The sequence below is a fragment of the Zonotrichia leucophrys genome, chromosome 26, assembly GCF_028769735.1.
Source record: "Zonotrichia leucophrys gambelii isolate GWCS_2022_RI chromosome 26, RI_Zleu_2.0, whole genome shotgun sequence".
Taxonomy (NCBI): domain Eukaryota; kingdom Metazoa; phylum Chordata; class Aves; order Passeriformes; family Passerellidae; genus Zonotrichia; species Zonotrichia leucophrys.
The window spans coordinates 4,446,844-4,460,384 of NC_088195.1; the positions used below are offsets into that span (position 1 = coordinate 4,446,844).

Consider the following 13,541-nt stretch of genomic DNA (forward strand, 5'->3'; position numbering starts at 1 on the left):
GAAAAATAAGAAATGTTTCATGTGGGGGTGTGTTTTGGTGTTTGTGTCTTTTTGTGTTTGTGTCTTTTTGGTTTTGTGTTTGTGTCTTTTCAAAGACTTCCATGGAAAATCAGCCCCTAAAATACCAATTTTCATTGCTTCCCTCTTCACACATTTGCCTCGGTCATGCTCTGTGTTCTTCATCCCTTACAATGCTTTTTTTTTTAAATTCCCTATGTGATTGTCTCTTCAAATGTGCAATATTTCCATGTTTCACTGTGGTGTTGTGTTTTGGTGTTTGTGTCTTTTTGTGTTTGTGTTTTTTGGTTTTGTGTCTTTTGTTTTTGTGTTTGTGTCTTTTCAAAGACTTCCATGGAAAATCAGCCCCTAAAATACCAATTTTCATTGCTTCCCTCTTCACACATTTGCCTCGGTCATGCTCTATGGTCCTCCCTTACAATTCTTTTTTTTTTTAAATTCCCTATGTGATTGTCTCTTCAAATGTGCAATATTTCCATGCTTCACTGTGGAGGTGTGTTTTGGTGTTTGTGTCTGTTTGTGTTTGTGTCTTTTCAAAGACTTCCATGGAAAATCAGCCCCTAAAATACCAATTTTCATTGCTTCCCTCTCCACACATTTACCTCAGTCATGCTCTATGTTCTTCATCCCTTACAATGCTTTTTTTTTTTTTTTAAATACAGATGGCACCACAAGGAGTTAAAAATTTACATCAGAACTTCTCTTTCTATCTCGGTGCCCTGTACTTTCCAGCCCAGCTGCTGTGTCATTGTGAGGTGACCTCAGCAAACCCAGAGAATCGGGGTGGAATTCCCTGAGCTGCCTCTGCCTTGGTGCTCAATGAGACGCTGAATTTCAGCAAACCCTGGAAATCTGAACTGAAGCCACCTAAAAAAAACCCCAACCAAAACCCCACAACCAACCACAGTTTCCTATTCAAATTCACGCTAAGTTTTTGTTGCACAGTTATCAGAGGCCTTCATATGAAACAAAAATATATTAATATTTCAACTTGTTACAGTTGAATATTAAAAAATATTTTAATATTTCAACTGTTACAGTTGAATATTAAAAAATATTTTATTATTTCAACTTGTTACACAGTTATCAGAGGCCTTACTATGAAACATAAAAATATTTTAATATTTCAACTTGTTACACAGAGGCTTTACTATGAAACATAAAAATATTTTAATATTTCAACTTGTTACACAGATATCAGGGGCCTTACTATGAAGGATAAAAATATTTTAATATTTGTTACAGTTGAATATTAAAAAATATTTCAACTTGTTACACAGTTATCAGAGGCCTTACAATGAAATATTTCAACTGTTACAGTTGAATTTTAAAAATTCTAATATTCCAACTTGTTACACAGTTATCAGAGGCCTTACTATGAAACATAAAAATATTTTAATATTTCAATTGTTGCAGGTGAATATTAAAAAATATTTTAGTATTTCAACTTGTTACACAATTATCAGAGGCCTTACTATGAAACATAAAAATATTTTAATATTTCAACTGCTACAGTGGAATATTAAAAAATATTTTAATAGTTCAACTTGTTACACAGTTATCAGAGGCCTTCATATGAAACATAAAAATGTTTTAATATTTTCACTGTTACAGCTGAATATTAAAAATATTAAAATATTTCAACTTGTTACACAGAGGTCTTACTATGAAACATAAAAACACTTTAATATTTCAATTGTTACAGTTCAATATTAAAAATATTTTAATAGTTCAACTTGTTACACAGTTATCAGAGGCCTTTCTATGAAACATAAAAATATTTTAATATTTCAACTGCTAGAGTTGAATATTAAAAAATATTTTAATAGTTCAACTTGTTACACAGTTATCAGAGGCCTTCATATGAAACATAAAAATGTTTTAATACTTTAACTGTTACAGTTGGATATTAAAGAATATTTTAATATTTCAACTTGTTACACAGTTATCAGAGGCCTAACTATAAAACATATAAATATTTTATTATTTCAACAATTCTGTCACCTAAAGCTAACTTAAAAGAAATTACAGGATGGGTTTTTCTTGTCTTTTTTATTCATCTTTTTCTCCCCCACCCCCAAAGTGTAATGAATTAATAGAACCAAAGGTGTGACACAAAGCTGTCACAAAAACCACAACCTTTAATATTTATTTCTTATAAGAACTTATAAGAGATGCAGAGTCTTGTTCATAAAAATTACAAAAAGTAATTAAGATACAGAATTAACCCTACTGTGTTATTTTAATCCCACCATTCATTTTGCTGTGTCTCATTAAAAAACCAATGTAACAGCTGATTATTTTGAGGAACTCACCTATTTTGAACTTGGGCAGCTGCAAAATTTACATAATTCTTTTTCTCCAGGAGTTTGGCCAAGAGGTTCTCGATTGCACCCTTCTGGTTCTGAAAAGCTTCTTCCAGGAACTGGTACCTTTTCAAGAGGCAAAAAAAAACTGATTAAAGGGCTGAAACTCAGGTGCAAAACCGTGAAATTTGGAAAAAATATGACAGAGAAAAAAAATAAAAAACCACAGAGAAAGAAAACACTAAGAAAAATCAGACTGTGATTTTTTTTTAAATTTTAAATTTTAACTGTTACAGTTGAATATTAAAAATATTAAAATATTTCAACTTGTTACACAGAGGCCTTACTATGAAACATAAAAATATTTTAATATTTCAACTTGTTACACAGATATCAGGGGCCTTACTATGAAACATAAAAATATTTTAATATTTCAATTGTTACAGTTGAATATTAAAAATTTTAATATTTCAACTTGTTACACAGAGGCCTTACTATGAAACATACAAATATTTTTTAATATTTCAACTGTTACAGTTCAATATTAAAGATATTTTAATATTTCAACTTGTTACACAGCTATCAGAGGTCTTACTATGAAGGATAAAAACATTTTAATATTTCAACTGTTACAGTTGAATATTAAAAAAAATTTAATATTTCAACTTGTTACAAAGTTATCAGAGCCTTAACTATGAAGCATAAAAATATTTTAATATTTTAACTGTTACAGCTGGATATTAAAAATATTAAAATATTTCAACTTGTTACACAGAGGCCTTACTATGAAACATAAAAATATTTTAATATTTCAACTTGTTACACAGATATCAGGGGCCTTACTATGAAAAGAAAAATATTTTAATATTTCAACTGTTACAGTTGAATATTAAAAAACAATTTAATATTTCAACTTGTTACACAGTTATCAGAGGCCTTCATATGAAATATTTCAACTGTTACAGTTCAATATTAAAGATATTTTAATATTTCAACTTGTTACACAGCTATCAGAGGCCTTACAATGAAATATTTCAACTGTTACAGTTGAATTGTTAAAAATTTTAATATTTCAGCATGTTACACAGTTAGAGGTTTTACTATGAAACATAAAAACATTTTAATATTTCAATTGTTACAGTTGAATATTAAATAATATTTTAATATTTCAACTTGTTACACAGAGGCCTTACTATGAAACATAAAAATATTTTAATATTTCAACTTGTTACACAGATATCAGGGGCCTTACTATGAAAAGAAAAATATTTTAATATTTCAACTGTTACAGTTCAATATTAAAGATATTTTAATATTTCAACTTGTTACACAGCTATCAGAGGTCTTACTATGAAGGATAAAAACATTTTAATATTTCAACTGTAACAGTTGAATATTAAAAAATATTTTAATATTTCAACTTGTTACAAAGTTATCAGAGCCTTAACTATGAAGCATAAAAATATTTTAATATTTTAACTGTTACAGCTGAATATTAAAAATATTAAAATATTTCAACTTGTTACACAGAGGCCTTACTATGAAACATAAAAATATTTTAATATTTCAACTTGTTACACAGTTATCAGAGGCCTTCATATGAAATATTTTAACTGTTACAGTTGAATTGTTAAAAATTTTAATATTTCAGCATGTTACACAGTTAGAGGTTTTACTATGAAACATAAAAACATTTTAATATTTCAATTGTTACAGTTGAATATTAAATAATATTTTAATATTTCAACTTGTTACACAGATATCAGGGGCCTTACTATGAAAAGAAAAATATTTTAATATTTCAACTGTTACAGTTCAATATTAAAGATATTTTAATATTTCAACTTGTTACACAGCTATCAGAGGTCTTACTATGAAGGATAAAAACATTTTAATATTTCAACTGTAACAGTTGAATATTAAAAAATATTTTAATATTTCAACTTGTTACAAAGTTATCAGAGCCTTAACTATGAAGCATAAAAATATTTTAATATTTTAACTGTTACAGTTGAATATTAAAAATATTAAAATATTTCAACTTGTTACAGAGGTCTTACTATGAAACATAAAAATATTTTATTATTTCAACTTGTTACACAGATATCAGGGGCCTTACTATGAAACATAAAAATATTTTAATATTTCAATTGTTGCAGTTCAATATTAAAATATTTTAATATTTCAACTTGTTACAAAGTTATCAGAGGCCTTACAATGAAAAATTTCAACTGTTACAGTTGAATTATTAAAAATTTTAATATTTCAACTTGTTACACAGAGGCCTTACTATGAAACATACAAATATTTTTTAATATTTCAACTGTTACAGTTCAATATTAAAAATATTTTAATATTTCAACTTGTTACACAGAGGCCTTACTATGAAACATAAAAATATTTTAATATTTCAACTTGTTACACAGATATCAGGGGCCTTACTATGAAAAGAAAAATATTTTAATATTTCAACTGTTACAGTTAAATATTAAAAAATATTTCAATATTTCAACTTGTTACACAGCTATCAGAGGCCTTACAATGAAATATTTCAACTGTTACAGTTGAATTTTAAAAATTCTAATATTCCAACTTGTTACACAGTTATCCGAGGCCTTACTATGAAACATAAAAATATTTTAATATTTCAACTTGTTACACAGTTATCAGAGGCCTTCATATGAAATATTTTAACTGTTACAGTTGAATTGTTAAAAATTTTAATATTTCAGCATGTTACACAGTTAGAGGTTTTACTATGAAACATAAAAACATTTTAATATTTCAATTGTTACAGTTGAATATTAAATAATATTTTAATATTTCAACTTGTTACACAGAGGCCTTACTATGAAACATAAAAATATTTTAATATTTCAACTTGTTACACAGATATCAGGGGCCTTACTATGAAACATAAAAACATTTTAATATTTCAATTGTTACAGTTGAATATTAAAAAATATTTTAATATTTCAACTTGTTACACAGTTATCAGAGGCCTTACAATGAAATATTTCAACTGTTACAGTTGAATTTTAAAAATTCTAATCTAATTCTGATCAGTGTGTAAAATGTTGAAAAAAGAATTTTGGTGTTGGCCAGGAGATTGAATCTCTGTGGGAAATGATCAATTCCAACCACACAGGGATGCGGTGCCTCCTTTTTTTGATGAGGAAAAAAACCCCTAAATTATCCCAAATTCCCCAGTTTTTCAGCTCATGTTGGACTGAATTCGTTTAATCTGAAGAAAATTTTCCCTATTAAATAAACTTCGAGTTTTTTCCACCTCTGCTGCTTCCAAGTGAGGAATTTGAATTTTCCCTTCCAAGCTCTTCAGCTGAAGCTGCTATCAAAGGTACTTTCCATTACTGCATCTGAAAAGAGGGTAACTACCAACACTGAGGGAAAATAACAAAATTTGGTGCCTTTTCCTAAAATATTGCAATTAAGAATGTCACAGAAGCAAAATGCTTTTACAGAAAAATGGCCAAGGGGAATTAAAATTAAAGCAGCTCCATGGATTTCTGATCAACTGCTCAAAATCCAAGATTCCTGACTTGCTAAGTTTTGTCTTGGAAAGAAATAATTTTTATAAATTATTTTATATATTTTTTAAATAAATAAGTTTTGTCTAGGCAATAAATAAATAATCCTGCTTCTGAAATGTAATTTATTAACAATAGGGAAAACTTAATGTCCCAGAACACCTTGGCAATGTTTTGCCAAAATTCAAATTGGCAGAAAATTGCCAATATTCAAATTACCAAAAAATTGCTGCAATTAATGAAGCATTCTATAAGGTGCTTTAGAAACAATTTACAGCATCTTCCAAAGAAAATTAAGAAGAAATCAGTGTTGTCTTCAGTCACAGTGTAGAACATTACAACCCAAAATAAAAGATTGTCTGGATTGTCAGCAAACTCAGTTTTTTATTTAAATGACTCACAAGCATGAGAACAGACAAAGAACATCATTGACAACAAAAACAACTCCACTCCTGTTAATTCAGTTTGTACCAGACAAATCTGAACTCCAAGAGTTGAGATTCTTCATTCTCAGTGGTGGAATTTTGCTTTTTCTAAGAACAGGTTAAAGTTCTTGCAGACAGACAGACAGACAGACAGACAGCAGCACAAGATTTTAGACACTGAAACACAAAAATGCAGCATTCCTAAAGCCCAGAGAGAAAAACTTGAAATGTTTGGGAGCTGCTGATTTTCTGAAATTATTTTCATTAAGTTCAAAATTATATTTCCACTTGAAGGAGAAGTGAAAAACCTACTTGCAGCTTGTACTGCTAAAATTTATCTGTAACTCTTTTTACAGCCAAAATCCTTTTCTTTTTTTCAGTATTGCACTGAAAAAGTCCCAAGTGCCCAAATTCAGGAATCTCACAGCATCAGGTGCTGGAATTATTGCCAGCTTTCCACAGAAGCCCAGCAATCCCTGCCCTGACAGGGGAACTGGGTGATCTTTAAGGTCCTTCCAACCCCAAACCATTCTGGAATCCTAAAATTGAGATTCTGAACTGGAGGTACAGAAATGGTGATTCACCCTCCTTTGGGGTAAAATATTAGGATATTAAGAAGAAAACAGGGGATTAAAATCAATTTTTTTGCCATTTGCCATGATTCTCCCTGAAATCTCAGCTGCACTTCAGGCAGTGCCTTAATCAATGTAATTCACACCTGCACTCAGAACCATATGGAAAGAACATTCTGCAAAAAAAGCACATTAATCACAATAAATTCTCCTTCTGGAAGAGCACAGGTAAGCAGGGCAAGATCCAGCTGTTAATGCAGAGAACAGAGGCAAAGAAACCAACAGTGAATAAATCCCAGGAGAGCACCCCTGTGACAAGGGAGTCACCCAGGATATGAAAGAACAGAGCAGGAACATTTGAGGGTGTTAAAGAATAATAAATAAAATAAATAAAAATAATAAATATAAAATATAAAATATAATAATAAAATAAATAAAATAATAATAAAATAATAAAAATAATATTATAATAATAATATAAAATATAATGAAGTAATAATAATAATAATAATAATAATAATAATAAAAATATAATAATAATAAAAACCTAATAATAAAATTATGATAATAATAAAATTATAATAGTAATAAAAATATAATAATAATAATAAATAAAAATATAATAATAATAAAAACCTAATAATAAAATAATAATAATAATAAATTATAATAGTAATAAAACTATAATAATAATAAAACTATAATAATAATAAAACTATAATAATAATAAAAACCTAATAATAAAATTATGATAATAATAAAATTATAATAGTAATAAAAATATAATAATAAAAACCTAATAATAAAATTATGATAATAATAAAATTATAATAGTAATGAAAAATATAATAATAATAATAATAAATAAAAATATAATAATAAAAACCTAATAATAAAATTATAATAATAATAAAATTATAATAGTAATAAAACTATAATAATAATAAAACTATAATAATAATAAAACTATAATAATAATAAAAACCTAATAATAAAATTATTATAATAATAAAATTATAATAATAATAATAATAATAATAATAATAATAATAATAATAATAATAATAATAATAATTCAAAGTAACAGTTTTGAGGGTGTTATTATTATTGTTGTTATTTCAAAGTAAAAGTTTTGAGGGTGTTAATATAATAATAATTATTATTATTGGCATTTCAAAGTAAAGGTTTTTATTATTATTAAATAATAACAATAATTGTTATTATTATCATTATCATTATTATTTCAAAGTAAAAGTTTTCCACAGGCTGCTGTAGCAGTCTGAGAATAATCACTATTCTGAGAAAAACAGAGTCATTTTTCTAAAAAAAAACAAGAAAAAAAAAAGAAAAGCAGAACACAATTCAATATTACACCTTTAGAGAGATGAGTTAAGGAAAAGCAGTGGTGCAGGGGTTGATAAATATGAATTATCCCCAGATTCTCTTTTATAACACTGCAAAATATTTGTTCAGACATTCAAACAACTCCATGACAGAGCTGCTAAAGAGCAGAAGTTGGAATGTGAATTAAGGGATTCCAACTCCTTTTCTAGCAGAAGCAAACCCAACATTTCCTTTTAATGAGGTAAAACCTGGAACTTTTACCCAACTAAACCCAAATTTTCCCCCTCTGCACCAGAAGAATACACGAATATAAAAGGCAAAATTTAGACAAAATTCCCCTAAGGACTGCTGCACTACACCTTTAGAGAGATGAGTTAAGGAAAAGCAGTGGTGCAGGTGTTGATAAATATGAATTATCCCCAGATTCTCTGTTATAACACTGCAAAATATTTGTTCAGACATTCAAACAACTCCATGACAGAGCTGCTAAAGAGCAGAAGTTGGAATGTGAATTAAGGGATTCCAACTCCTTTTCTAGCAGAAGCAAACCCAGCATTTCCTTTTACCTGGAATGAGGCAACTTTTACCCAACTAAACCCAAACTTTTCCCCTCTGCACCAGAAGAATACACGAATATAAAAGGCAAAATTTAGATTTTCCTTTACAAAATCCCCCTAAGGACTGCTGCACAACCAAAAAAGCCCTTTCAGAAAATTCATGACCCCAGCCATGACTCCCTCTATCACTTTTGCTTCTTTCACAGCACCAGGTGTTCAGGGCTGCAGGAATTTCCAACCCAGTCCTGACCACAGAGATTGCACTGGGAGCTGCCAGGCAAATGAGCACCTGAATCACAAAAACCTCCTCAGCCCATCTGGGCTTAAATCTCATTTTAGGGGACTTGACAAAGCTCAAGTTTCCATCATTCACACAGGTTTCTCTGTCACCTTCTCATTTTTTGAAAAATCTCTTTGCCCAGGATTTCTTCTCCTGGGAAGCTGAGAAGCCTCAGAGAAAAATGAAAATAATAATTATCTGATTTGTTTCTCTTTTGGAATGTGGTTTGGACATTGTTTACCAGCAGGTGATTGTTTGATTGGTTTCATGTGAGTTGTTTTGATTTATTGGCCAATTATGGTCAAGCTGTGTTGGGACTCTGGAAGGAATCACAAGTTTTTCATTATTATCTTTAAGCCTTCTGTCTGCATATTTCTGTATTCTTTAGTATAGTTTATTACAGTATTCTTTAATATATTACAGATCACAAAATAATAAATTAGCCTTCTAAGAACACAGAGTCAGATTCATCATTCCTCCCAAAAAACACCACAGTTTTCTGCAAGGCATGGCTTCATTCCAACCAGGAGTAAATGCAGCAGAATTTCCAACACAAGCAGCTCCCATCAAAGCCACTTCACCCTCTGAGACAGCACAGGAGTTCAGAAATATTCAGAATATTTGTGTATCTGTACCTGTGTTCTTTGTGCTCCAGTAGCTGACAGTCTCTGCACGTCAGCCTGTCGCAGGTTTCACAGAAAAGCTTTAACTGCTCTTGTTTGTGGACAGGGCAGAAAACAGGACGTTGACCAGATGCTCCCACGGCTTCTGTTTTTAAAAAGAAACCATTTGTGCATTTTAAAATTAAATGGAGACAATGTGAAGAGCAAAACAACCCAACTAACTTCCAGCAACAACCAAGAACTTGCAAAGGCACCTCCAGATGTGCTCTCAGGCTGAGGCTCCTGTGAGAACTTGGATTTGATGAGCTCAGAGCTCTTTCCCAACCTCCAGGGCTCTGGGATTTACAGTGCCAGTGCTTTAGAGCTGTTTCCATTCTTTACTCGTTCATTTTGCTTTATTTATTTATTCATTTTTTCTCATGAGCACCCAAAAGGCCCCGTAAGACTGCACACAAACACCAGCGCAGTGTACGTGTGGTTATAAAGATTTATTTCATCTTTATAAAGATTTAATTCCATATAATTTCAACTCTGACACACTGAAGGATGGCTCAACCCTTTCAAACCTTTTTAACCTTTTTTTAAGGTTTTTTAAAACCCTTTTTACCTCATGGATTTTCCAACTTATCCCTTCAAACACCTCATTTAATCAAACACAACTTTGAAGTGGCAACTGCAAAGCAAATGTTGCCTGTGTTAAAAGTTAATTAAACCCCCAAATAACAAATAATGGCAAAAAATAACTCTGGGTTTTCTAAATAGAAATCTGTACAGTGTTGTGAAGATGTTTTGAGCTCAGCAAAGAGGAAAGCAGCCTTTGGAAGGTACAGGAGTTTAAATGAATTTCCTTCACTCTCCAGTGTTTCTGAAGCTGGTTATATCCTGCAAGTTATTGTAAAGAAAGAGCTGATGAACCTACAGCTGCCACTCACTGAGAGAAATTTAAAATCTCCAAAATTTAACATCTTTGAGTCTAAGAAGAAAAAAAAAACAATCACCAGCCCTTCCCCACAATCACAATAAATACAATTTCTGATGGAAAGTTTATTTTATAAACTTTATTTTAAAACAGTTATTTTATAAACTTTATAGTTATAAAATATTTTATAATTTAATTAACTTATATTTAAATATAAATATATATTGTATATTATCATTATATTATATAGTATATAGTATAGTATATATATATATAGATAATATAGTATATTATCTATATATATATACTATACTATATATATATAGATAGTATATATATATAGATATATATTGTATATTATCATTATAATATTGATATTATTACAATATTATAGAATTGTATAATAATATTATTATGTTATTATTATATTAATATATATTATAATTTAAAATTTTATATTTTTATAAACTTTCTGGTTTTGGAACAGTCCCTTTTCAGCCCCCTCCCAGCAGGTATCAAAAGGAAAGCTGAGCTGTAATATCACATTTAGCTTTCCTTGTAAAAACATCAATAATTCTTTCTTGGGCCTTATAATTTGATTGAATTTAAGGGTTTCTCACCTATAAAGCTTAATATATTTAATCTTAAATGGATAATATTTCTTATTAAAAATATTCATTAAGACATAAAGAGAAGCCTCTCCAAAATGAGGTTTATTTGATAGAGCAAATGAAATAAAATCCCTATCTAAAGGAACTAAGCTCAACAGCAAACTTTTTAACTATTAAACAATTTTTAAAAAGAAAAGTCGTGTTTGGTCCTTTGAAAGGATACAACAAGACAATTATGGAGATCTTAATTAATTTTAAATACATTTAAATGAAGACAGCAAAGTGTTGAGATCTCTCTTCCTCAACGTTATCATTTTCAGACACATCCAGATTGTGGAGAACCTACAAATCTTTAAATCAGAACTTTTAACCCATGTACAGACAGAATTTTCTAATCTAAAATCCAGATACCCCGGACCTGTTTGGAGAACATTTTCCACATGACCTCAACAGGCACAGATGATAAAATCCAGATAGGCTGGACCTGCTGTGAGATGATTTTCCACATGACCTCAATAGGCTACACATGATATATGATCAAACAACAGCTCAAGAATTTATTTCTAATAAGGCTGCACACCTGAAAAACCTACACAAAATTCACGTATTCAATTTTGCTCACTGAGAGATTAAACCTAAAACAGATTCAAATTCTACATTTACTCAGTAATATCAGTACAAAATAACAGAATATATTGAAGGTAACTATATAAAAGATATAGTTATAACTATATAAACTATATAACTATAACTAGGTAATTACATAAAATATATAGTTCTAACTATTTAACTATATAAATTATATAAGGTAAATATATAAAGGTACTAAGGTAACTATATGAAGGTAACTATATAAAATATATAGTTATAACTATATAAACTATATAACTATAACTATGTAACTACATAAAATATATAGTTATAACTATTTAACTATATAAATTATATAACTATATAAATTATGTAACTATATAAATTATATAACTATATAACTTTAAAAACTATATAACTATAACTATGTAACTACATAAAATATATAAGATTTACTAAACTAAACTATTAACTATATAAAATATATAGTTATAACAACTATATAAATTATGTAACTATATAAATTATATAACCATATAACTTTAAAAACTATATAACTATAACTATGTAACTATATAAAATATATAGTTATAACTAACTATAAATTATATAACAATATAAAATATATAACCATATAACTTTATAAACTATATAACTATGTAACTACATAAAATATATAGTTATAACTAACTATAAATTATATAACAATATAAAATATATAACCATACAACTTTATAAACTATATAACTATAACTATGTAACTATATAAAATATATAGTTATAACAACTATATAAATTATATAACTGTATACATTATATAACCATATAACTTTATAAACTATATAACTATGTAACTATATAAAATATATAGTTATAACTATATAAATTATATAACTATTTAACTATATAAATTTTATAACTATTTAACTATATTAACTGTATCAATATAACTATTTAACTATATAAATTATATAACTATATAAACTTATATACATGTTTCTACAGGGAGAACTATAATTGCTTCTCCTAACAAAATACAACAAAATGGGTAATTTAATTTCCTTGAACAATGGATAAGATTTATAATATGTCACTGTTCTCCATATTCCAGCCCCTCCATTTAGATACTTGTTCTACTAAACAATCTAATTCTACTAATTTATTAATCTAGAATTCTATTATCTAGATCTAAATCCTTTCCAAATGCACAAAGTATCACTGTTATAAATTTAATTCTTCCTCTATTTTTACAGCTTCTAATTTTGCACGGGTAACTTTTTTACTGCACTTTTCCCAAATCCTGGGGGAAAGGAAACCCACAGAGCTGGTTGTTACCATCATCCTCCCCCTTTTTTTTAAAATAAAATAGAAGAGGCTTTTGGAGCAGGCAGGACAAAGGGACACCAACACCCACCTGAGGACACATCCTCTTTTTTCCGGATCATGTGGTCCTTGGTGAACTTGACCCGCTGGTGAGCCTCGATGCAGGTCTTGCACAGCCACTCCCCACACTCCACACAGAACCCCACAGCACTGGCATTGTCCTCACAGCTGGTGCACACCTGGGGGCAACAGAAACCACGGTTATCCTAGAAAGGTTTGGGGGAAAAGGCAGCAGGATTGGTCTGGGGAGCACTGATAAACCCAGAGAGCAGAGCAGGGATGGGGAAAAGGCACCAGAACTGTTTTAGGGAGAGCTGACAGACCCAGAGAGCAGAAAGGGTTGGGGGAAAAGCCATCAGAATTG

At 29.2% G+C, this 13,541-nt stretch overlaps 1 protein-coding gene across 1 annotated transcript in view; it reads right to left on the bottom strand.

The window, feature by feature from the left end:
* Nucleotides 1–13,541, bottom strand: part of TRIM33 (tripartite motif containing 33) — a 55,231-nt gene that overhangs the window by 25,168 nt on the left and 16,522 nt on the right. Inside the window, exons 3-5 of the mRNA XM_064732913.1 lie at nucleotides 13,209–13,356; nucleotides 9,686–9,818; nucleotides 2,334–2,450 (exon numbers count right to left, since the gene is read on the bottom strand). Coding sequence (XP_064588983.1) covers nucleotides 2,334–2,450; nucleotides 9,686–9,818; nucleotides 13,209–13,356 — 398 coding nt within the window. The remainder of the gene's footprint in view (nucleotides 1–2,333; nucleotides 2,451–9,685; nucleotides 9,819–13,208; nucleotides 13,357–13,541) is intronic.